Below are 25,074 nucleotides of genomic sequence, written 5' to 3'. Positions count from 1 at the left end.
AACCAAAATTTATTTGATAACGTCATTGTCAAAATATGTTTTTGGAGGGGGGTAATCCAGTGGACATCAGATTTTTGTGAGGAAAACAGGTCATATCACAGTCTAACCCAGAGGCAAATATTGAATTTTAACAAGTATTTGGGAGAACAATGTTGTATCTTCCCCTAGCATTACTATGCCATCAGCAGTGACAAAGAAATATATTCCACAAGGCAAACCTAAATAAAACACAATAATAGCCAAAGAAGATTCGTGTTCCAAAGGCATTTTTACTTTAATTGAACATTCATTGGAGGGCTCTCCCCACAAACACCCAACAAGAAGGGGAACAAAGAAGTAGAAAATATATAGTAATAACTATAATCAGAGCTAAACATTGCAAGGATACATTAATCCCCATCCTGCGATTTGCTATCTAAATGCCAAGCAAGAATAGCATGTATACCGAAAAGCCTGGATATTGTTCTGTTCTCTTGCACAGTCCGCCTTTACCCAGCAGGAGCAGCAATCTTGGAATCCCTCCCTCTACTTCCACTTTTCTCTGCTTTTATTCTTCTGTCTAGATAGGCAATTTGTCCCCCTGGCCTCTGGAGGGAACTTTTCTGCTCGAGCAATTTTATCCATGGGTCTACTTTCAATCCAAACAACCTCCCCCATACCTTCACCAGGACTGTTTCCTTTCCTGGTGCCCCTCATCCATTCTTCCACACCTGTTCTAGCCTTCAGCACTCATCAACGCCTGTGTGCGCCCCTGATTTCCAGGACAGCTCCTGTGGTGATGATTAGGGAGAAGTCCCGCCGTGAACCGGAAAGCAGGCTCTGCGGGATTCAAAAGGCTATTCCATGTCCATCTCAAACTCTCTGATCCCTTCACTATCAAACCGGGAAGGGGGAGAAGAGGAAGGGATGACGAACGAGACCCGGGGTAGATTATGTGCACAAAAACAGAAGCATTTTCTGGCAAAAATTAGATCTGTGGTGTGTCTGTGTTCATATGCCAAGTTTAAACAGGCTGCGTACATCTGTGTAAGTAAGCCTGCATATACGTACATGTGTGTTTAGGACATAAGCCTTAGGTGATGGGGGGCCAAGGCCATTTGGAATTAGCTGAACTATGTAGACTTCATTCAACATGGCGCATCCTGGGTAAAAAGAGAGGCTTATTTAAATGATAATGAGGGACAATCCATTGGATTTAGTACTGGGGAAGGGAGAAAGAAGAGGGGTGGGAGCAGGGGGATCCATTAAAATGCCAGCGGTTCATAAGCCATAGGGTCGGCATATAGCTAAACACTCTCTCTTAAAAGCCATTATACATGGCTCTCAATGGATTTCTGCAGTGCTTAGGACTTCAAAAGGATTTAAGAACCCGCCCCAGAGAGTGAGAATTTGGGGGAGGGTGACGGGACGTGTGTGTGTGTGTGTGTGTATGCGTGTGAGAGAGCGAGAGAATCCATCGATGTCCGTTGATAGAAAGAGAGACAGGGCGGATGCTGGCGCCATGGAAGGGTTAACTAAGAGCTCGGGAGAAGAGAAATGTTGCTAAATCCGCCCCCTAATCCTCTCCACATTTCCATGCACCCTCCTCCACCAAGAGTAAAACAAAAACAGAATGCATAAAGAATAAAATAGTGGAGAGAAGAGTGGGTGGTGTTAACATTTTCCCATCCTATATTATTGTTCCTATTGTTACAGAGAATTTTAACGGTGGAGCCATCATAGGTGCCAGTGAAATAACTAGGAAAGTGATGTCATCGGTGGAAATTATTCAAGTCAGGTGGATGGGTGTATTTGGAAACAGGAGTTTGTTAAGACCATAACAGCAGCATAGCCCTCAGCATAATAACCTCCCAACCCCCCATATTTCCCTAATCCATATGTGGCTTAGTGCTGGGGCACCGCACTCTACCGCAAGCACAATTACCTCGTCAAAATAAACAGATAAAGAGCCAACCATGGCGATGAACAAACAGCATCCCTGGCATTTCTCAGCTCCCAAATTGATGCATGACTGTTTTTAAACGCAGACAGGCGACAACATTCACGTCACATTTGTCTAGTTTGTTTTTTTTGGGCGACGTGACAAGAGAAATCCATTTCAGTTGTCGTCGACGTGGCGTTATTCGCTAGAAGCTCTTAAAGCTGCTGAGACTTTGATCTGATTGAGCATGTGTTATACAAATTTGTGTTCTTGGTTCAGTACCAGTGATTTTAGGTGGCTGAAAAAAATTAAGGAAAGACACAAGGTTTGTGATTCATGACCTTGGCTGAATAGAATACAATCTCCAGCTCCGACATGGAGGGACAGACTTGAGAAATACCAAGAGAGCCAGATGGTTGGACATGGATAGATGTGGATGGCATGGTGACAACACCGGCGTCTGTGCGCCATCTATTTGGCAGCGTATTAGAGAGATATTCCACATCTAACGGTGTCAGCAACTGCAGCGTGCAATTTCCAGTCTTCCCCTCCTCCGCTGCCCCCACCATCGTTGCTTCTACCGTCACTCATTCTTGCCCCTCCTTCTCAGAGCTTGTCATAGATCCCTGTCAGAGCTGTCAACCAACGTCGTGTTTTTATCTGACAAGCTCTGCTCTTCCGTCTGAGTTTTTCATTAAGAGACATCCTTTTATACCATACAAAAGAGAGTGAGAGAGAGAGCAAGCGAGAGAGCGAGAGAGAGAGAGTCAGTCTCGAGACAGACGCTGCAAGACGTAGAAACAATGACTATGAGGAAGTGACAGATTAGGGATTTTAATAGGGCTGGATTTTCAATTGGAACACTGAATAGCTTAAAACAGTGTATTTAACAAGTTCATTAAACCTTTTTTCCTTCCATCAATTCACCAGCGCTGGAGAAGGAAGCCTGAATTTGCTTTCTCGCTTCCTGCTTTTGACAGATAAATGAACACTCTGATTGAGTTTCGTTTGGGGCTACTGGGGTGCTTCTTGACTGGCATTTGTTGGGATGCATATTTCTACATTCATTTAAAACGCTGCTCTGGATTTTGCATAAATTCTCATTACTTTCCCAGTACCTAAATTGCATTATTTCAAGCCTGACGTTGAACCAGTCAGTGCATGGCCTCAATTTTCCTTTGCCACCTACTCATCCTCTAAATGAGCTGGCATATGAATTCTGTCACAGTGATAATTGGAACAGTTTCTTTAACTCATTCCATGCCAAGGTCAGGCCACGCAAACCCTGTTAGGTCATGTCTACAATATATTTAACTGTGCCATGGTTGAAATAATGCCAGATGAACCAGATGCTGTGTGACAAGCTTAATAACTTTTTGTGGTCATCCAGTTAAATTGTGATTTCCCAAATATATATTTTAGGAGATAAAAGTTGAAATTAAAACGTGGGACACTAGAGAATCTGTTGTCTGAGTTCACCATTGGTTTGCTTTGTTTGCTTCCTTGGGCCTATTCCTATAAAATGACTATTGTTTCCCTCTGGAAAATGAGGAAAACAACAGAAAGGCCTTGGAAGTGTCTCACCTCATTCAGCTGCTCCTTGGTGCAGCTCCTTTGAGGTAGGCTGAAGTCTGGCACTGTTTCATCCTTACAAAATTTGACTGGACAGAGCAATATTGGTTTGATCTGGAGGACACAAGGGAAAACAACAATTTAATTAAAATGTCTTTCCTCCCGACAATGAAGCGCAGTATACAGTGGGCAACAATGCAATGGCATCAAATGTCTATTTATGGGCTATCGTTAAAACAACACAAACTTGTTGAAATGGTGTAGTCCTCCATTTCTTTCCCAGTATGTTTTTTTCTGTGTACTGTACTTATTTCTAGGATCCTATTGGAGCAATAATGACCTGTGGCGACCAAACCTTTTGACATTACACACTTCTTTTTAGAATGCTTTAGTTTTAATGCTGCTTTTGAAGTTAGAGACTGCATATTGACTGCATGTAAACGTCGTAGTCGATGGGAAGAGAACCGTTTGAGGGTGGGAGGGGGCTCGTAACTTAAAAAACCTTAACAGTAGTAAGCCCACGCTCCGTCGTACTCGTCCGCTGCCTGGGGGCAGAGTACGCTCCTCTCACAGCTTGCAGCTCGTTATTTATTCTTCATTTAGCATTTTATGAGTTAAATTGACTTAAAAGGAAGGGAAACAGTTTGGAGGTAGGAGGGGGGTTGTAATGTCGTAATAGAGGCGTAAATCCCCCCCAGGTATAAAATTAAAAATTATTTTTCTCCTTTTTCTTCTTCTTCTTCTTATTATTAGAAAATCAACCTCTACATCGTGTACTTCACTTATTGTGGGCATTTTTTGGAACTTAACCCTCGTGATAATCGAGGGAACACTGTATTCTAGTAACATTGGTTATTTCGGTGACCACTGTGGATATTTTTTCTCTAATGAAAGGCAACCAGTAATTTTGCCAGTGCTGTGTGAGTCAAATCCCACCTATGCTTATACTATGGCAAAGACGTCTGGTTTAAAATCTACTTTTCTAACTTTTGAGGACAAATGGAAATAGCAGTGTTTAGCCACCCATATGATGGTAACCCAAACACTATTGTGGATGGCTTGTTTTATTACAGACTATTTAGACCCACAGCTGGCATGAATCCAAATTTCCAACCAGATGGAAGGTTGGCAAGCTAAGCACATAAGTGTCTGGGCCACTACAGCACCAGCCAATCACAGTTTCCCGTGCTACATTGCCACCTTGGAGTTAAAGTGGCAATGGCTGCGGGGTGTATTTGATTCAACTAGCTATTTACATGGAGCACCTCCCGTGGTGACATGCTCTCCGACTGGCCTTGGTCTCCTGATCTCCACTGTAATTTAAGCAGATCACTGCTACAATTAACCTTTCCCAGTAAATATCAATTATGGCCCCCGGCTGGGATAGAATTAAAAGGGTCATCAGCTAATCTGACAGGTCCTGAACGCTGCCACCTGGCAGGTGGGGAAAGCAGCTGAGAGAGAGTGTTTATCTACCCTTGTGCCCACAAGCTCACATGCCAAGTAGATGTGATTCCCTTTTAATTACATTACTGCTGCTGGGCAAGCATGGCGATTGGCCATAGGGCGTGAAGAGTGCTTCGAGGTCAGGAATGACATGATGGGTTTGAAATGTGAAAGGCAGAGAAAAAGCAAATCAGAGGCAAGACTAGCATCTTGCATACCTTCTATGCCAGGATTTTCCCACCTCTTTGTCCTTTATACACGGGACTCATCGAGGATGAGGGGTTTCCCAGCTTCTGACATAGCATGAGAGGTGTAAGAGAGGCATAACACCGGCACCCGGGATCAGAGTGTCATGTTTAACACCCACAACACACTGGCCATGTCTGCTTGTGCTGAAAGCAATTGTAGCTGTCATTCTGATGTGACTACACCTCTATATTTAAGAGATGAGAATGACAATTGGAGAAAAAAAAGTCTGAAAAGCATAATTGTTGACTGGGGAAAACTTGGAAGTGATTATCAATACGCTATACATTTTTTTAGGAATAATAAATATGTACAAATATTATTATGTGCTGGGCCAATTTAGTGCCAGTTCATGCGAAAATTAGCACCGTCCATCGGTACCAAATGAATGCTACACATTAATTGCCACTCTCATTGACACACTCTGGAAAAGGCACAAAAAAACCATCTTTAGACACCAACACTTTCGACATTAGCAAATATCTTAAGAGTTCCCGCAGTCTTTAATTGGTTAACAACCTGCTTGTTGTACGGGTCAATCTCTCTCTCTTTTGGCACTCAACCGCAATGATAGCGATAACTCCTACTTGCGTTGTCTTGTCACCGATCACACACAGATCACTGTGGTCTTTTCGTCACAGAGATGTCTTCATGCTTTGATTGGCAGCATATAGAGTCACCTGTGATCACACCACCAACAGCGCAAACCACCCTTTTCTAAATATGTTGCCTTCTGCACATTTGTAAAATTACAAACACAGATCTTCCTCTGTGAATCAGGCCACGTTGGGCACTAGATTTGAACTAGTCACAAAAAATAGAGCCCAGAGTGACAAAGTCACAACAGCATTACATAGAGCAGTGGATTATCTTGCTGACCCAACATCAGTGCTGCTGGCAATTTCCAAAAGGTGCAAAAAGATTTTCCATCTTCGCTTTGGCTAGTAGCAACAACAGCCAGTCAGCAAACAAGCTGACTATTGATCAGAGCAAAGCATCTAATTAGCCATCAAAGTTAATCATGCAGACTGCATGGACCATTCCCTGAGCAATTGCTCAACGGAACACAGGAGGGCAATTGATTGTTACAGAAATTCACCAGTTCTGACAAAGGATTGGCACCTCCGGCTGCCTGTGATTAAGTCTTGGACAAATTCCCTGTTTCGTGAGGTATTTAATATGCCCTGTAACATCCCAAATGGATTACTGTGGTATGTTGGTATGCGCTTTACTGAAATCATTCATGTAAAAAAAGAGCTCACAGGGGAAGGGGATTTGTTGCAATGGTGATATTGTTATAGTCAAAGGCAAGGGCCTTTCCTTGAGACTTAAGACAATGCTTAAAAGCCAATGATCCATTTTGTTCCTAAAACCTTGCTGTTTGGCATAGCTGTCAGGTTATAAGAGCAGACCTGATTGTTGGTGTACCGTTTCCTAGAGTCTAGTGCATTTGTGATTGCACTGTTGGTGCTGTTTAATAGGGGTTAGGGTTAAAAAAAACATTCATTTGTAGATCCCCAATATGTGTCGTATAAGTAGTGCAGTGTTTCTAAATCAAACCCTGTTTGCCCAAGAGCGTTGGGCTTTTTAAACTTGATTTAGGTACATTTACAGGATGTGTTGATGCCAAGATAATTAGTTTATGTATTTGGCGTGTAGATTCCGCATGCGCGCACACACGCACGCACACACACACACACACATACACACACCTAGCTAAGTGAGAACCTGTGTTTTACATGAATAATGTACAAGAAATTAGTACCATTAGTCTCGGTATTGAACATGCCTCCAGTCTTTCTCTGGAGGCTGCTGCTCTGTGCGCTTTAATTATCTTCAAAGGACCCTCCAGCATCTTAATCCCCCACCACACCCCCAAGTTGAGTGGTGCTGACTTTGTCTGCTCATTTATACTGGGTGAAGTCACAATTCCCCCCTGATTACAAAGGTCTTGTCAAGGCAATGACAGAGGCACTGGAGGTCCACGTCACTTCACGTTAGGCTTGGAAAACGTTCCGTTCCCTTTCACTGTGTCTTGGCAGTGCAAATCACTCTGAAGCCTTACAAGTAGGCTCACGGCTGCCGGGGGGTGCTTTGTTGTCCCACCCCTTTTCTTATACAACCTCATTCACCTTGCAGGAGGTTTAACGGGACACTTGAAGACTACACAGTCTTCCAGAATCTGCCTCCCCTGGGATGAAAGAAGTTGTTACCCCAACCGGGCTTTTCCTACCAGTTCCATCTCCTCTTACTCTCTCGTCTCTCCCTTGTCAGCCATCACTTGTCAGCAGTTGTAAGGGAGGTTGTGCTTCACCCTCGTGTCGGTGTCAGTCTTCATTACCTTTAATCTTGGGCTTTCTCCCCACCCACATGATCAACTCTAGCATGCTCTCGTCAGGTGTTTGAACGCAAAGGTGCTGTAGATTCAAGGGACAAGTACGGATAGGGGGATGGGCTGAGAAGAACAGATATGGATACTTCCTCTAATTTGTTCTGAAAAGTGTCCTGCGCAATGGACCCTCACCCCCATTAACCCAGTGACAGCCGGCTACCACTACTCAGGGAGGCATCAGATTTGTGTGTGCGAAGGGTCCCGGTGGTGCGGCTGGCTGAGGCACCTTGATGCTGGGCCCAATCTATTGGCTCATTATCCCCCCCCACACACACACACCCCTCCCGCCTGGGCCGGGGTGCAGACAAGTGCACTTTAGGGCCACAGGCCAAATTGATTCATCTGCCTTCATTTTCTTCAGGCTCAGAAGTGGCAGCTGCTCAGAGGCAGGGGGAAGGAGTTATGGCGAGAGACAGACGGGAGTGTGGGAAGGAGAGAGAAAGAGAGTGAGATGAAGAAGGGGAGGCATCAAGAGAAGGCGGTATCCCTGGCTTTGTTCCTCATCCATGTCTCATTTCACTTTCCCCCTCCCTCCCCTTTTCACTTTACAGCACCACTAACACCTCCATCGCTTGAAATCGCTATCAAGGCGTGCACTCACTCCCCCCACAAGTCCCAAGTTGGAAATTAGCCCAAGGACAAGCTAGTGGATTTACTACAGGGAGAGCAAATGGATTTTTGCTTTTATTTTGACGAGTCCCAGTGCATCCATTACGCCTTTTAACCATGCATTATTCATAGAGCTCGCCTTATAATAAATGTCCACGTAAAAAATGATACACATATTATACAATGCCTAAAATGCTTCTCTAACGCTCTTCCTTTGTGAACCCAGAGCAACAATACATTTGTAAGATGATTCACAAATATGAGACATGAGAGATTGTAGTAAATTGCAATCAGGCAACAACACCCAAATGCGACAACAGTAAAGTGAGTCCAAGTGAGGTTCACAACAGAAGAGGTGGTGGATTAGGCCGGTCAAATCATGCACTTTGAAAGTCTGACTGGGTCGGCTGGTGACTATTACTATAACAACGCAGTCAACCTATAAAATGAAACCACCTTCCCCGTCTGATTCTCAGCCAGCAATGACCCCATGAGAGCCTAAAGTCCCCTGGGATGCCATTTAGAACAGACGAACTGCAGCAAAGGAGCATTCCCTGCGGACCGTGGGTCGCTCTATCAACCCCGCCATATGTCTGTTGTAAGGAAGCAAGACAAGTAAGGGGTGAGAAAAATGGTGTTAAGAATTCAACACATGCACACACACGCACACGCAAATTAACCTCACTGAACATGCATGTTTATCAAATGCGGGAGGAAGCAGCAGACATGTGAGATACATAATACACCGGACTGCACAGTCAGAATGCTAAGTGTTTTTTATTTTTAAAGCTTTTTATCTGTGTTGCTCTTTTTTTGTTACAATTAATACAACAGATCTATAATCTTGTATGTTGTTCTACATGTGTTAATGCATTCTGCAAAATCCCAGTTTTTCAAAACAGATAAATGTTTTGAAATGTTTGACACTAATCTCAAAATTGTGTTTTCATCAAAGTTTGATATAAGGATGGCAACCTTATTTAAAATCTTTAATTAAAATATTCTCAGGTGGTTGTGTTGGACATTTGAAAACATTTGTCATTTGTTACTGAAATTTCAGAGATAAGAGGCCAATCTAAATGCAAAAAACAAATGTGGTATGAATAACTGCAGAAATGTGAAAATAAATACCAATACTGTGTAATTATGAATAGTCAAATTAAGTACTTTATTGGACCTTTTTAATACATGTATCAAATTATACGTATATATATACGTATATATATATATATATTTTTTAAGTTATGTGCTGGGCCAATGATATGATAAGTTGTCTTATACTGGGGGGATATAAATTGATGTTAAAAAGGCCCGTTTTGTTTGCTGGTGGTGCTCGCGCACCAAATGTTGAAGGTTCAAATCCCAGTTCTCCCGCACACTTGTCAAAATATCTAAGTAAGGCACTTCTGATGATGCATCATCAGTAGATCGATGTGTTTAATATTTTGAGTCTCTTTAAAGTAGAAAAATATTTCCATAAAAAATGCATTTGAAATTAGCTAAGCAGGTTGTTTCTTCAATAACAGTAATTTCTAATAAAATTACTGATAAAACATTTGTAATGTCTCTATATGACAAAGTGCCCAAACCACACACTGACAAACCGGTTTACAATACTCATTTATGACTCTCAACACCATATCACTCAGAAAGAAAAAAGGAGGGCATCAAACACTTATCAGTTCATGAGCGTCTGTCTGTGGTACAGATCATCTGGTTCGACACATACTGACATCCTATATTGTGCAATAATGGTTGTATTGACTCTCAAAGCTTGATCCGAATGAGACGTTTATTATTCCCTAAGCCATTAAATTCAATCATAAAGGTTTGAAATAGTTCAATCAAGATGTCTATCCATTTGTCTCGAGATACTTGGGAGAAAAATTTGATAAGATCACAAGGCACTGTACAACCACAATCGGAACCTGGACGGATTTAACATGTTCATCAGAACATGTTCAAATTGGTTTTCTAAGTAAAATGCAAAGTACAGTCAAATGTAAGTTCTGAATCTGATCATGTTGAAAATTACCTTCTAACCCTGCACACACATAGCAAACTGCATTCAATGATATTAAAAGTCTTGGGAAGTAATCATTTTTATCTTGAATGTGTGGCTCATAAAAACAATTCTGATTAATACCATATCAAATACTGTAGACAACAGGAACTTTGTAGAGACATATTGATATTGGTGTCACGACTCGCCCCTCCTGTGTGCTCATGTCCGTGGTTTCTGTCTGTGCTCGCCCCTCCCCTCCTGTGTGCTCATGATTAGTGTGATCATTCTCACCTGCCTCTTGTTACCTGTCTTGTATTTAAGTCCTGTCTGTGTGTGACTCCCTGTCGGATCATTGCGTGTCTGTTGTTGTGTGCAGCTGGCCGTCCCCCACTCCAGCACGGTACACAATGATGCGGGATGGAAAGCATTTATCGAATTTGTAGTAGTCTTTGAGTGCACCAGCAAAGGCCATCTTCAGTCCATCCATAATTTCTTGACCTCTGCTTTGCAGTTTGACTTTCGAGTACCATCTAAAGTTAAAGTTAAAATCTGTTCATGTTCCGATTGAGGCTCGCCACCAGAGCACCGATGGACCTTTTCCCAGCAGCAATATCGTGGTAGCAATCCACACCCACAACCATCAGTTGCTTCAGATGTATTTCCACACTCCAAAGCTCTCCTCCAATCTTGCAGGCCATCTGCAACACAATCTTGGTCGCAATTGTCATGAGGGCTTGAGGTCGGCTGATGGTGCGGGCCACAACACATTGGCTGGGAGTGGGGCAATCCACACAGAGATATTTCTTAATGCAGTCGTATTTGTCCTTCCTGTTGCTGCTGAGGATCACCACCACCATCTGTATCTCAGCTCTGACATTATGCTGCAGGGTAACCATACGATCTTGATTGCTGGAAAAGCCTCTCTGGTGGGAGGACTCTGCCAGTCAGTTTCAGGAGCTGCTTGTCAAAGTTTAGTCCCCACTTGGTCAACTCTCCCAATGTTTCAGTATCGTTGTTCAAGGTGGAAGAAAATCCGAGAAGGCGTCCTGCTCTCTGTTCTGGTCCCAGTTTGGTGTGCGCATTGAGATCCTTCATGATGGTGTAGTCTGCTCGCATCTTGTCAGTGAGTTAAAGTTTTAAGTTAAAGTCCCAATGATTGTCACACACATCTGGGTGTGGTGAAATTTGTCCTCTGCATTTAAACCATCCCCGTGTGATTTTGATCCATCCCCTGGGGGAGAGGGGAGCAGTGAGCAGCAGCGGTGCCGCGCTCGGGAATCATTTGGTGATCTAACCCCCCAATTCCAACCCTTAATGCTGAGTGCCAAGCAGGGAGGCAATGGGTCCCATTTTTATAGTCTTTGGTATGACCCGGCCGGGGTTTGAACCCACAACCTTCCAGTCTCAGGGCGGACACTCTACCACTAGGCCACTGAGCTAAAAGTGAGGCCTGTAAAGTAGCACAGTTCTGGGATAAGCAAAGCTGGTCCAGCAGGAGTTTGACCTGGAGCAACTCTCTTCACGTGGCTGACCAAGAGAACTTGATTGCAGTCAGTGATTTCCAGGCCGTATTGATTTTTGTAGTAGTCCTTGAAGGAGGTGTCTGGGTCCCCTCTCTTGAATATGTTGAAGGGCGTTTGATCCCAAGCAATATCGTCAATCCTGTAGGTTTTGTTGTATTTTGTGAGAATAAGTCCAACAAGCTCCTTGGCACAGATATCACTGAAGTTATGTGATCCACACTTCTGCCTCAGGTTCTCCATAAAGTTGAGCACAGTCTCACTACGCAGCACCTTGTGACTCACGTCGGTGCACAGCATGACGGACGACTCGTACTGCAAGATGGCTGTGGTATAGCCTGGCCATATAGTCAGTCTGTGCTGCGAGATGTTGAGTGGATCTTTGGGGTTGTAATAATTGCGTCCAATCTGTTGCATGCCAAGGATTCTCAAAATCCTTCTAAAAATGTTTTACAACTGCAGGCACACTGGTGATGTTGGAGGTAGTTCATTAGTCAGAGTGACCGTTATTTGCACATCCTCTCCATTTCTTGTTCTGCTATGCAGCGCAGTGACCTTGTCATCAAGTCTTTGAGGCAGAAACAGGACTGCTCCATCAAAGCAGTGAGCAGAGCCCAGGACTTGCTCATGCTGGAATAGGAGGGCTGTTCTAAGGCGACGGGCCTCCATTGGCGGATTGAAGTCCACATGGTATTGGTACAGAACCCATTGAGGACGGGACACGATGCGAAAGAAATTGGCCGACAACTGAATAGCCGAGCCACTTGATCCAGACTTTGACGTTTTGACATGCTCCATCGTCAGCCTGGTGTTAATGCCGCCATCATGGAAATCTCTTCTACGCCCACCTCTTTCTCCAATCTTCACCTGGCGAAATCCAGCTGACATCTCCAGAGCAGCTTCTTCAGTAAAAGGTACCAGAGCTTTCTTCTGCCTTCCTCGACCAACCAAACCACCTTCTTTTGCTGCAACATCTGGTGCAGGTTCTCTGGACAGAGTTCCGGCGGCGCGGATCCAGCGGCCGTCACCCACTCTGCTTTCAGCAGCGCAAGACGCACCCCCGACCCAGTTCCGACGGCGCGGATGCTGCGGCCGTCACCAGTTCCGGCGGCGCAGATCCAGCGGCCGTCACCCAGTCGGTCTTCGGCGGCGCGTGAAGTGCGGCTGCCTCCCCGTTCCCTCCCGCCCCTTGTTGGACAGGTTTTTTTTTTTTCTGTCTGTTGAGTTCTGTCAATAAACCCTGGTCCAAGCTGCACTTGGTCGCCCTGCTTCATTTCCACACTCCGAATCCTGACAGTTGGATTACATACTGAGTTGCTCCTTATGTTCAGATCAGCAACTCAACTGCGCTTGGAAAAATAGCACGACACTCGTGAAGTCAGTTTCACCACATTTCACAACCAGCGACATTCCGTATCTCGCATCGTTAATGATTTTAACACTTGGATGTGGTCTTTTTACCAGCCTGTAATTTTTGGGAATGAAACATTCACACTCGTGACTGCTACTGCACTTTCACCTGACAACTTTGTCACCTTCACACATTTTTATGACGTTTTTAATATCCTCAAATGAAATCTGAAATAATTATCGGCTGAGAATGACACACTCATTGCAAGAAAGTCCCTTCTAACAAGGCCACGAACACAACCTCACACATACACACCTAGAAACTTGCAATAATTCACCCAAACACCATTAAACACTGAAGATGAGATTGTGGTGAAGGAAATGAGCAAATGCAGGATGAAGAACTCTGAAACTTCTAATCTAACTTTATACAGTGCTCTTCAATCGACACAGGACATGGCTCTTTAAAGGTAAATCTGTTTTAAAACAAATATTTCCTCTGTTTGTTCTGAAGAAGAAATAAAAAAAACATCCACATGTCACTGCATAAGTGAATTACTAAGTGCATTTACAAGCATTACAGGACTCTAGGTTGCAGTACAGGAGTTATTCAAATAATTACAAACATCAGTCTCTTGCCGTTATTTCCATGAATCCCAAAACAATGCGCCAATGAAGGCTATAAGAAGAAAATATCGCCTGGCACCGAAGACGATGAAGATATCAAAGAAGAAGAAGCAGAAGCAAGATGAGCATCCATCATGGCTGCCAACTTTTGTTTTGAACAATAACAGCAACAACATAGGTTTAAATTTGTATTATTCCACTAGGTTTTGGCTGAAATGTACTGTGGGATTCTAGTTAAGGTAAGCCATTTTGGGATAGAAATAAAAAAAACTTTCCTGAAACATTTTCACTAGATTATACACATTTGAATGATTTGTTTTCCATGTGATCAAATGAGAATGAGTACAATTATCTAGTGGACAGTACGTCAAAATGTTTCAAATAATCTACATCTTGGATTCCATAATACAGCATGAACCTGAGAGATGGTCCAATTTCAAACCGTAACGCTTCATTCAAGGGCTAATTCAGACTTAATGAAGGCATTATGCATGTCAAGGAGAGAGGACAGATGGAGGGATTTTTATTTTATTTTATTTTTTTAAGGAATGATGATGGTCTGGGCTCAGACTCAGAAGATGGTAAGCAATCAGAAAGTGACAGAGGGAGACCGGGAGAGACAGCCAGAGTGCTTTGGGCTTTTTAACAGGAGGCAGATGCAACACGTGTAATGAATCAGCTTTGGCTTGACGCGCCTGCTGTCTGATGTCTGAGCGCTTGTACTGCCCTTGGAAAATGTCTCAGAAGTTATCGTATGCCTGCACAGCACGTACTGCCAATGGATTTTGGAAGAAGTGATGTGTTGGAGGAAATAAGGAATGTGGAAGAAGAGGGAGAAATGCGTGCATGCATTTGTGAGCGTATGCTACATTTATTTAATGGAATATTTCAATAGATATTCATGTATCATTTGAAAAACATTCAGGAATAATTACAGGAAAGTCATATATGCGTCGTATATTACGTAGATGCAGAATTCTGAATCAGAAAATATGGTAATAGGGTTGTCTCAGTCTTTGATTTATTTATTCATTTAATTATGGCTATTGTGTGGAATTAAACGAATGTGGAAGCAGCTGAGGCAAACAGTCAAGGTGTTAGTGTTTCTGTCACAACTATTTGGCAATCAAAATAAATACAGGCCAGATATGGAAAGTTCTCTGGGCAGGCTCCCATTCAATGCAATGCTGGCTTTAATCCAACACGTTAAAAATAATATTTACAAAAAAACACATCTTTCCATCATTACTTTTCCCCTTACAGGAACTTTTGTTTCCTTGAAGAAAGAAGGAGGCATAATTTTGAAAAGTTATCAGCTTCTTCCTCGAGTATGCTTTGGATGAGAGTTGGTAAAGATTAACAGAGAAATGATTCTGGGGAGGAGAAGAGAACATTTAACTGGAAGTCTCTCCCTGTCATAAGGGTATCATTTGCCTCTCGGCTGTCACTTCCATCATTCTTCCTTGGACCGGCGGTGACAGGTTGGAGGAGAGGATTGAGAAGAAAAAGTGGAGGGAAGCCGATTCGATGAGATGAACCTAAAGTTTTATATGGAAATCAGGCCTAGTTAGAAAAAAAAGATGAAAAGCAAATGGCATCTGCCGTTGACATGACAGCTTCCTGCTTGCCTAGAAAATGCAGATTTGCTATGTTTAATGACATGGCTGCGTTTGCATCAACGTGAGGCCTGAAAACATTGACGTGTGGTATTTGAACCTTGTGGTGCGTTCAACTCTTTTTGGAATGACTTTGTTACTGAAAGATGTTGTCTGTTGGAATGTACAAAGCCCTACTGTGGGGTCTTATAACAGAAGCATGAAGTTTTGAGAAATTTGAAGTGTTCACTGTGTTTTTTTGAGAAATGCATGGGGCCCACTTCATGGCTTTGGACAACCTTTTACAGTAAGGACCACCCACTTTTAGTACCTTAAATGTTGCTGCCCACACGAGGTCCGACATGAGGGGTTAAAGAAAATGAAGATGGCGCTCAGTCACCACAAGTCTTTTTTGGCAAACTGACTCTTCTTTGAAGCAGTAAACGTTTAGTATGAATACATGCTGACACATTCATAACCACTGCCCAAGAAAACACGTGTCACCTTGGTCTCCTAATATGCAAAGAAGAGAATGTACAGTATACTAAATAGACCCATGGAAGAGCAGCACCTGAAATCTTGCTGCATCTCATACAGAAGGAAAATACATTTGTTATCCTATAACACGAAGAACAGGGAAAGCAAGGTTGTTTTTTATGCGTTGTCTGATAGAAGCTAATGTGGTTCAACCAAAGTCACGCAAAACTTTACGTACTTTATCCAAAAATATATATTATTTAAGGAAATGCAGAATGGTGTTTTTGATTGAGTTTTTTTTCTTTATTATGTACAGAATTGTGACAGACAGCTGTATCTACCCCCTGAAATATTTGTGCATGCTTCGTATTGGGAATGGCAGGGGGATATTGTTAATTGTTTTAAGGGGAGGCCTTAGCAACTTTGGCAGGTTGGGAATTCCGGAGCAAGATGTGCTCCAAAGGTATGGCTCTGCCGGGGTAATTGTGGCACATTCTTGACCTTGACTGCTTTAAAACACTGTCCACTCTTACTTTCTCTACGCTTTTCTATTTCTTCCCCCTACTGACACTGATGAGGAGCTGGGAGCTGCTCTCTGCTCTAATGATGTCAGCTCCCTAGAGGAGGTGCCTGTCTGCTGAATCTCAACAGCAAGCCGTCAATGCTTGAGCCTGGAGCTGAAGCTGGAGAGAGAGCCCTGAAGGATTGAGGAGAAAGCTCTGACCGTGAGACAACAACAATAACCAAAAAATCCAGTGTTACATGCACCCAAAAGAAGGCCAGATACTTTTTTACATTTACTTTGTGTGACCACTCACTTATTCTCTCATTTGAGCTCTGTACTGCACACTCGGCACGCAGGCACGGGGAGAACATGCAAACTCCACACAGGGAGGGCCGGAGGTAATATCGAACCTGCGGACGTGCTAACCAGTGTGCCGCCCATCCATATGATGTCAGTTATGGAAAATATACATTGTGTTTTACAACATTACGTGAATGTATTTATAATTTCAAATGCACCAATGGATAAAATAGCAGAGCTTGTTGTAAAAATGTACAAGTAGTCTTTAGTCTTTGGTTGTTTTTACCAAAATATAGTATTATTTGACAATACTTTTTGTTGTTGTCGTTTATACATAAAATACATCGAGGTAAATGTAGAACAAAGACGACTGTGGAACATACTGTAAATGCTTTTTAAAATGCAATCTATTATGCTGACGTTACACCATTGGAGCAAGCATGTAAATGTTTTTACTGCAATATGTTTGGGCATTTGTGTTTTGGATGCAGCATTCTGATTGATCTGCTCCAGGGCTTTTCACTTGCTGTTTGAACTGGGGTTGTCTTTTATTCAAATCACAGCTCTCTACACCTGCCAAGCTAGGCTCTATCTACAGAAACCACATTTGGCCCTAAATCAATAACAAAGCAACGGAGGAATGAACCAGTGGAGCGAGCTAGGGAGCAGCAGACGAGGAAGCCTGATTCTGCTTGACATTTACTTGGACTGTGCTGTGTCAACAATAATGCCAAGCTCAGATCATACACCTTGAAATCCTCATTGCTGCTCTATAATTGACTTAATATTCGTGAAGGCAATTTTTTATACTAATAGCATAATTGCCCAAGTAATTTGGAACTTGCTGACATAATATAAAAAGTAACAATGTGGTTGCTTTTTTTTGTCTTTGTTGATGCTCAGTTATTCAGGTCATGATAATCTGCACAGGTTGAATCAGGGCTCGTATCAGCTTGCATTGACAACTCAAAAATAAAATCATAGCACTGATGGAAAGTTTCACCAGTTTTGAAACCGTGATTGTTTTTTTAAGCCGTGCTTCGAACCAAAAATTGGAAGCTTTTCAACCCTCCAAACCGAACGAAACGCCGAAGTCCTGAACAGCTTTCCGAGCTGGGTCGAGGCTAGCCGACGGCGTCTTCGCGTCCCCAAGTGTTCCCGAAACAAATTAAATGAATCCGTTTTTAATTATTTCTTATCGGGAAAAATTGAATCACACTCGGACCAATTTTCTGGAACGAATAATGGTGTAAGTCAGAGGTTCTACTGTACCTATGTTGAAAGCAAAGTCTATGCTTAGTCTAGCTCTACAAATCCAAACTAAAAAAAAACATCAGCTGAGCAGGGTCTTCCTTTGACTTACCTCAGGGCCAAATTTAAACAAGCGTTCCTGTGGTCCATTCATACAATGGTCCTCCAAATGTTCCTAGATTGACGTAGTGGGTTGTGTTACATCAACTGTGGGACTGAGGATGGCTGTTATTCTTTCCAATCATTCAAGTTTTTTACTCACTGCCAAAGTGAATTACAAACTGCCTTTTGAGCAAACACATCCAATTTTACTGGACTGCTTGAACCAATAAATAAAACCTTTTTTTTTTTTCCAAAAGCAGACATTTAAAATGTCCTTAAACTATTGAATGATTTCAATTTAAATCCCTAAAACCTGAGATAGTTTGTGCCACATTTTTAATGTGTGTAACGTTTTGATTTAGACACATAGGAGAGATACAGCAATAAGCTCGCTATAATGGGCTGTCGTATTAAATGCTATGATCATATGCTATCTCTTATCCCCTGCTAGGCTTTTTGATGGTGGATGGGCTCTATATTATCTTGACTCCAGCCCTATTTGCATTACTGCCATACTTGTCTGCATGTATCAGATAAGCTTTGTAATCAGCTTTAGCTGGGTGGCAGGCCTATGATTTACCATGTTAAACAAGAAACAGGACTTAGTATGAAATGAAAACATGTTGGATTGTCAGTTACAGAAAAGAAGGGTCACACCTTATGGAATTAGTAGCTGGAAAATAATGACAAATACGTGTGGCTGAATATATATTTGTCTCTAATGCTGAGAGAATTGATAAGAGAGAACTAAGAGCCAGCATGGCAATGGAATGGACACTTTTGTCTTGAGTTAAAAAACAAAACAAAAAAAACACCTGCTGATATGGTTTTGATCATAATCCAAAAAAGTGGCAGGCCACATAGATTTTGCATAAATTCTTCTTAATAATGTGTAGGGCTCATTAGCTGTAAAACAGCATAGATAAAGACGCACATAAATGCACGCATGTTCAAGTTTCAGGTCCTTTCTCTCTGTTCCTACAAATCAAACCAAAATGTGATGCACAATATGGAAATCATACATTGGTTGAATACGATGTACTGTGCACAGCATGGTTTGTAAGTGCAAATATGCGTATAAATACCCCACTTTGATGTTATGTAGTGTTTTAACTTTGATATGGATTTCAACCAAATTCTTTAAACTGAAGATTTCTAACCAATCATGTGCAGCCAACACAGCTGTAAAACATTTAAGCTATTCAAAGGGGACCACTGTAGTCCGATCTGGACAACAGCAGGGAGCCAGACGGATAAGGTGAGAGGTCTAGCAGGCGTCATGTTAAAAGAAATCACTACATCCGGGAAAGAGCTGGTATATTATGTCCTGCCACTTAGCTTTCATGCTGTTATTTTTGTAGTATTTATTGCTTCTGGCCCTCAGGTCTTACGGAAGCTGTGTTAACTGAGCTGGTTGATGTTCGCCACTAAAATTAATTTATCGATGCTGTTAAACCGTAAATCTGTTTCTCCCTTTCTTCTTTCGTTTTTACACAAATGAGAAAATAAACGGGCACAGGAAATCATTTAACACTTATGTGCTTCTTCTCTTTTTTCGTTTTTACACAAATGAGCAAATAAACAGGGACAGGAAATCCTTTAACACTTGGGTCCAAACTTCTACTTGTAGTACAGCATCTGGATACATCAACAACTTTGATCCAATCTTCAATTGCAGACCGAACAAAAAAAGTTATGACACAAATAAAGAATGCAGTCACTAGACCCCACCCAGTTTGCTCATCATGAGAACCGCCCCATGTTGGTACCACAGTCGTCCATACAGGCATCACAGAAAGAAAATAAATGGAGAGATGTCTGTTCAACTGCTGTTTGACTGCAGCTCAGCATCAGCTCAGCAGGCTTGCTGAGATGCTGTTTACATGAAGACTAACATTTTCTCTCCAGATGGGTGCTGGACCCCACAAAAGACGGAGTTGGCAACAATGAGCCTCGAAGTCTTTGTGCTGAGCCTTATCCTGTACAGGATGACACCAATATCATCCAGTTTGCTGATGACATGACAGTCATTGGACTGGTTACCAGTGGAGAAGAAACAGCCTACATATATGAGGTGGCTCAGCTGGTGTCATGGAGCGATGAAGATAATCTCATTTTAAATTTTGTAAAGACTAAAGAGATTACTATTGACCCAAGGTGCACGAAAGAGAACCTTGCACCGCTTGTCATCAGGTGGAGAGGGTGAAAACCTTCAAATTTAAAGTCCTTGCTATCCACATCACACATCTCATCATCAGGGAGGCTCATGGGGGACTATACTTTGTAGGGAAACTGAGAACATTTGGAATTCCCTCCAGACTGCTCAGAACGTTTTAAGGATGCACAGATAGTATTTAATGTATTTAGAAACAAATCACTAAAATAATTAAGTTCCTTGCCCACTCCTTTTTCTTTATTATTTAGCTTAGAGTAGCTCTTTTTAAAAATCATTTGCAAAAGTCACTAAAATAATTAAGTACATTGCCTTGCCCACTCCTTTCCTTCATTATTTAGCTTAAAATAGCTCTTTCTAAAAATCATTTGTAATCTTCTATGAGAGAAGGGAGACTAAATGCAGAACTACACTAGAAAAGAAAACTTTGTTTTGCAATTTTTTTATTGTGCACATGACAAATGAAAACATTTAATCTTGAATTCCTCTGGTAAATTTAAAATGCTTTTATACTTGAACTGAACGATGTTTTGGCCAGTAGCAAAGCATTACAACGTTCTTAATCAGTTAAGTGTGTTAATGTGTGTCAATGATTTCAACAAACTACATTCTAAAGCATGATAGAAAACTCTGTCATCATTAACATGTCGTTCTGATTAAATTACTTTGATTTATTTGACAAAGGATAAAACCATGCTGAAAGGCCTTTCCAAATTTAAAGTGTGCTTTAGACTTTTCACATATTTTTATTACATTCACAAGTCCACATTTTATGATGTCCAGAGAGCCAAAACAAATGCCTTTGTTGTCAATAAACCACAGCTCTTCGGTAAAGTCTCCTTCTTTCACATCTTAATCGCGGTAAATCCGAAGTCTGGATTGGAGAATCACTGAGTCCAGGTGATTAAAGAACGACTGAACCGGACAATCAGGCCAATAGTTTCTATCAAAAAATAGGTCTATATCACCTCTACTGTCATTGGAATCTAGCTTTCCAATGGCACCATATCCAGGATGCAAAAAATCAAGGGGGACTTTCCTAAATGGAAGCACGTAGCAAGGTCGTCTCCACATTTTTTCTGCCAGTGGAAAAGTGAAGGGTCACTGCGTAGCAGGGCTATAGCTACGTGACTGCCTGACAAGCTCCTGCGGGCCGTGCAACCAATGATGGCATTCAATCTTGTGTCACTGTGGGGGTATCCAGAAGTGGCACGGTGCTGAGCAAAGTGCCCTCCCCTTGCTTTCAGTGCCTCTCTCCACCTCCCAGATGCATCCATCACATTGCTCCCTCGTAGGGCGTGGGTAACGGATCGACTTTTCTCCGCCGCACTAATCAATCCGACTCTCGCTGCCTCTCCCTGGGAACATTTATGGCTTGCCATAAAGCAGGCCTTTGGGGCATTACAGCACCCAGTAATCCTGCTAAGTGAGCAATATTTCCCATCTCTGGAGCTGCAGTTAGACGAGCTTGAGCCATAAATAGCAGAGTTAATCAGTGGCCGTGACTTCTCGGCCAACCCTAGTGGTCATAAGCCAAGTGGGACCAGAAGGGGGACGCCCGCTGGACAAAATAAAACAACATTTGAGACAAAACCATGAGCTGACGTCTTTCAGGTATGTGTTAGAGGTTTTTTTTCCCTACCACTCACCTTATGAATACAAAACTCTTGGTACAAACTACGATGTTGTCAAATCTAAGATTTTGTGATCGCTATGGACCTTCACCAGTATGCCTGTATGAAGAAACATTCTCCTGGTAATACCATATTGTCAGTGGTCCAACAAAAACCAGGAACCTCTATGGCCACCTGCTCTTCCTTGATTTCTCCTCTGTCTTCCACACAACTGCGTCCATCACTGTGGAACTGGGTTGTGGTCGTCCTGACCAATGTACCACAGACTGCCGGGGTCCACAACCCTCAACATTGGATTGCTCAAGGACTGTGTGCCGCACCCTTTCTTGTTCACAATACTGAAATTCCTGAACGTGCAGTGTGCAGGTGACACAGTGGTCGTGGGACTCATCACGAAGAACGATGAGTTAGAGTCAGAGAAGGGGTAGAGCATCTGGTGGAATGGTAAAAAGATAATCTTGCTTAAATGTCAAGAAGACCAAGAAGATAGTGGTGGACCTCAGAACAGTCTCCTCAGCACCAGCAAGGTGTGGCAGAGGAACCGCTCGGCTGAAGAAAGAAGGGCTTCACAAAGTAAAAGCTGCTCAAAAGAGTACAACCTTACCACAATCAAAGACCTCTTCACCAGTAAATGTGGAAAATGGATATCATCAGGGACCCAACCGACCCCACACACTTCCATCCTCTCCCCTCAGGCAGGAGGCTACGGAGCAAGACTACGAATCTGAGGAAAAGATTCTTTCCGGAAGCTGTCTGCTAATTCAAAAAAATGTCTGTAGCCTCAACGTATTTGCACACATTCAAAGCATGAATAAGCATTTTGCTTGTTTTTTATTTTTTTTATTTCATCTTATTTTTTTGTTCTATTTTTTGTTCTCACGTGTCTTTACCGGATAACATAACCGGACATTGTGTATTGTATTTTATGTCTTGTTCTGTGCAAATGAGTGTAAAAATGGGTATAAAAATAAAATTCCTCAAATCCTTGCACATTATGTGGAATTAACCACGAACACAGCAAATTTTGTCACCTTTAAGGGTATATAGTCTCAGAAAGTAAAAGTCAAATGTGGATGCAGCAAGGGCCAAAATCAAGTAGCAAATGAGGGTTGCTCAAGTGAAAGCCCACCGAAGCGTCTCAGAAAAATAAATTCATAAATTTTTTTTTGTTTTGTTTTTTTTTCATTACAATTATGTCAGTTATTATTGAGCACCTGGAAATGAAGTTACGGTTTATAAAATGCCTGTAATGTTAAATTGATACCCCTACCCTCATCCCTCCACCTCCACCCAAATCAATCCCGGTTTATGTTCAAAAAGACAAAGTCGCTCATTGTCCAACAACTTCTGGAGCTAAGTATAGGTAAATGTCAAACTTTTTTGTTTTTATCGCAGATTATACGGGTGCTATGTTACAGAAATATAGTCAAAGCCAATGACCAAAAGACAATACTAAATAAATGAGCTAAAACATAAACACAACAACGATAAAACGCTAAAGCCATGAATGCCGTTCTAATATTTCCGACTTTTATCCAAGGCCAGTATGCTTTTCGAAGGAGATACACTTTCCCATTTTATGCTCGACTGAGTAAAACAGATATGTCGATGAGCTTATATTTCGAAACGTCTTAAAACAGGCAGTTTTCTCTCAAGGCACCAGAGGGAATACGTTATGGTGAAATGCGTAAGACAGAAAGCAGCCTTTAGTGGAGTATTGCCAAAGGGCTGTAGCAATCACCTCCTCTTCACCAGTAACTGCTGCTCTGGTTGATCCCATTTTATTGTATTTCATTCCATCCATCATGCATCAAAATGTCTCCCTAAGGTACTTTTGGCTTTGAGCAAAGGCCTCTGTCTCTTTTTGCTGCAAGGCCAAATCCCTCCATCACGTCACAGGTGCAGGAGTCAAGGTCTTCAACCCTCGGCACCCACAGCACTCAGCAGCCCTGCTCTGCTCAGATCAGCCAACCTCCCCCAGGCTGTCTCCTTATCAAGCAGGAAAGGTTGGTGACTTTTTAAGTCTCTTTGTTCAGGTCAGAAACCCAACATTATTTTCACACTCTGATAGCGGCAGAAACATGACAGGTGTCCATGGTAACAACCAACGACCAAAAGGTTCTTTGTAGATGTCAGACGATATTTTTAAGTAAGGACAAGCACATTGTTCACTAGAACAGAGAGGCCAATAAATGGATATTGCTCGGATTATGTTGATCCACTTATTGAACGTTTAATTTATAAGAATTTTTTTAAAATAGGGTGGCACGGTGGGGCACATCCGCCTCAAAGTTCAGAGGTTACGGACTTCCTGTGTGGAGTTTGCATGTTCTCCCCGTGCTTGCGTGGTTTTCCTGCGGGTACTCCCATTTCCTCCTACGTTCCAAAAACATACATGGTAGGCCTATTGACCACTTCAAATTTTCTGTAGGTGTGATTTAGAGTGTGAATGGTTGTTTGTCTAGGTGTTCCCTGCCATTGGCTGGCAACCTGTTCAGGGTGTCCCCCTCCTAAAATGGTTCATAAAATAGATGACTGGATTTGTTTAAAAATGGAAATCTAGGCAAAGACCTACGATTAGGCTCGCTAGACAGCTAGCTGGTCGGATGGAAAAATGAATATATTTTATACTTTATACTTATTTGTATTGTTTTAAATCATAGAACCCTTATCTTTGGCAGTCATGGGGTTGCCACTCAGGTTCTCTGGGCTTATAAATGATTTATTTGTGACCCACATGATTCTACAGAATTCACTCACCCATCAGCAGACTTTATAGTAAGCAAGTGAGCACTTTAAAACCTTCGAATGAATAGCACCCCTGACACCCCTTTTCCAAGGAAATTCTACCTTATCAAAATGTTGGTTTATATTTCAATGGAAAGCTTACAATCTAAAAGTAGATGACATATCAGATCTCTTTATGTGGTGTTATATTATTTCCTCTTCAAATGTTATATGTATTGTATCAGCTACCACACAGCCACTTGTGGGTAACTAGCACTCATGAATCCTGTACTAGTTTTGCTCTCCCTTCCTCTTTTGAAGTAATGTGTGAAGGCCTCTTCTCTGGTTGGATACTGTCCAAGATATTTCTGTCAGATCTGTGTGTATCCCAGCACCAGAGAGTTTGTGAAATGGCGAAATAGCTCCAACACTTCTGGCTGCTGCAGCTGATGATGGTTCTGGCAAAGCCAGACAATCAAGTGAGGCTTCCAAATAATTTGTGCTTGGTAAATGAATGGCCTCAGACTGGAACAGACTGGACAATGAATAAGAAATCTTGCACAAACCAGTTGGTAGTTTCCAGGTCAGGCCGAAAACTCTGGACTGTTCACTATGCCCACGC

At 42.2% G+C, this 25,074-nt stretch overlaps 1 protein-coding gene across 9 annotated transcripts in view; it reads right to left on the bottom strand.

Annotated features, from left to right (window-relative positions):
• Window positions 1-25,074, bottom strand: part of fbrsl1 (fibrosin-like 1) — a 223,067-nt gene that overhangs the window by 137,039 nt on the left and 60,954 nt on the right. For 8 of the 9 annotated variants that reach the window (XM_037257811.1, XM_037257806.1, XM_037257812.1 and 5 more), the window contains exon 3: window positions 3,506-3,607. In XM_037257811.1, coding sequence (XP_037113706.1) covers window positions 3,506-3,607 — 102 coding nt within the window. Of the gene's footprint in view, window positions 1-3,505; window positions 3,608-5,630; window positions 5,634-7,080; window positions 7,086-15,421; window positions 15,428-25,074 lie in introns of those variants that run through there. The other variant, XM_037257815.1, reaches the window with a different exon arrangement.

Source organism: Syngnathus acus, chromosome 9 (assembly GCF_901709675.1).
Source record: "Syngnathus acus chromosome 9, fSynAcu1.2, whole genome shotgun sequence".
Lineage (NCBI taxonomy): Eukaryota > Metazoa > Chordata > Actinopteri > Syngnathiformes > Syngnathidae > Syngnathus > Syngnathus acus.
Note: the sequence above shows the minus strand (reverse complement) of the source record. Positions and strands in the feature narration are given on the sequence as shown.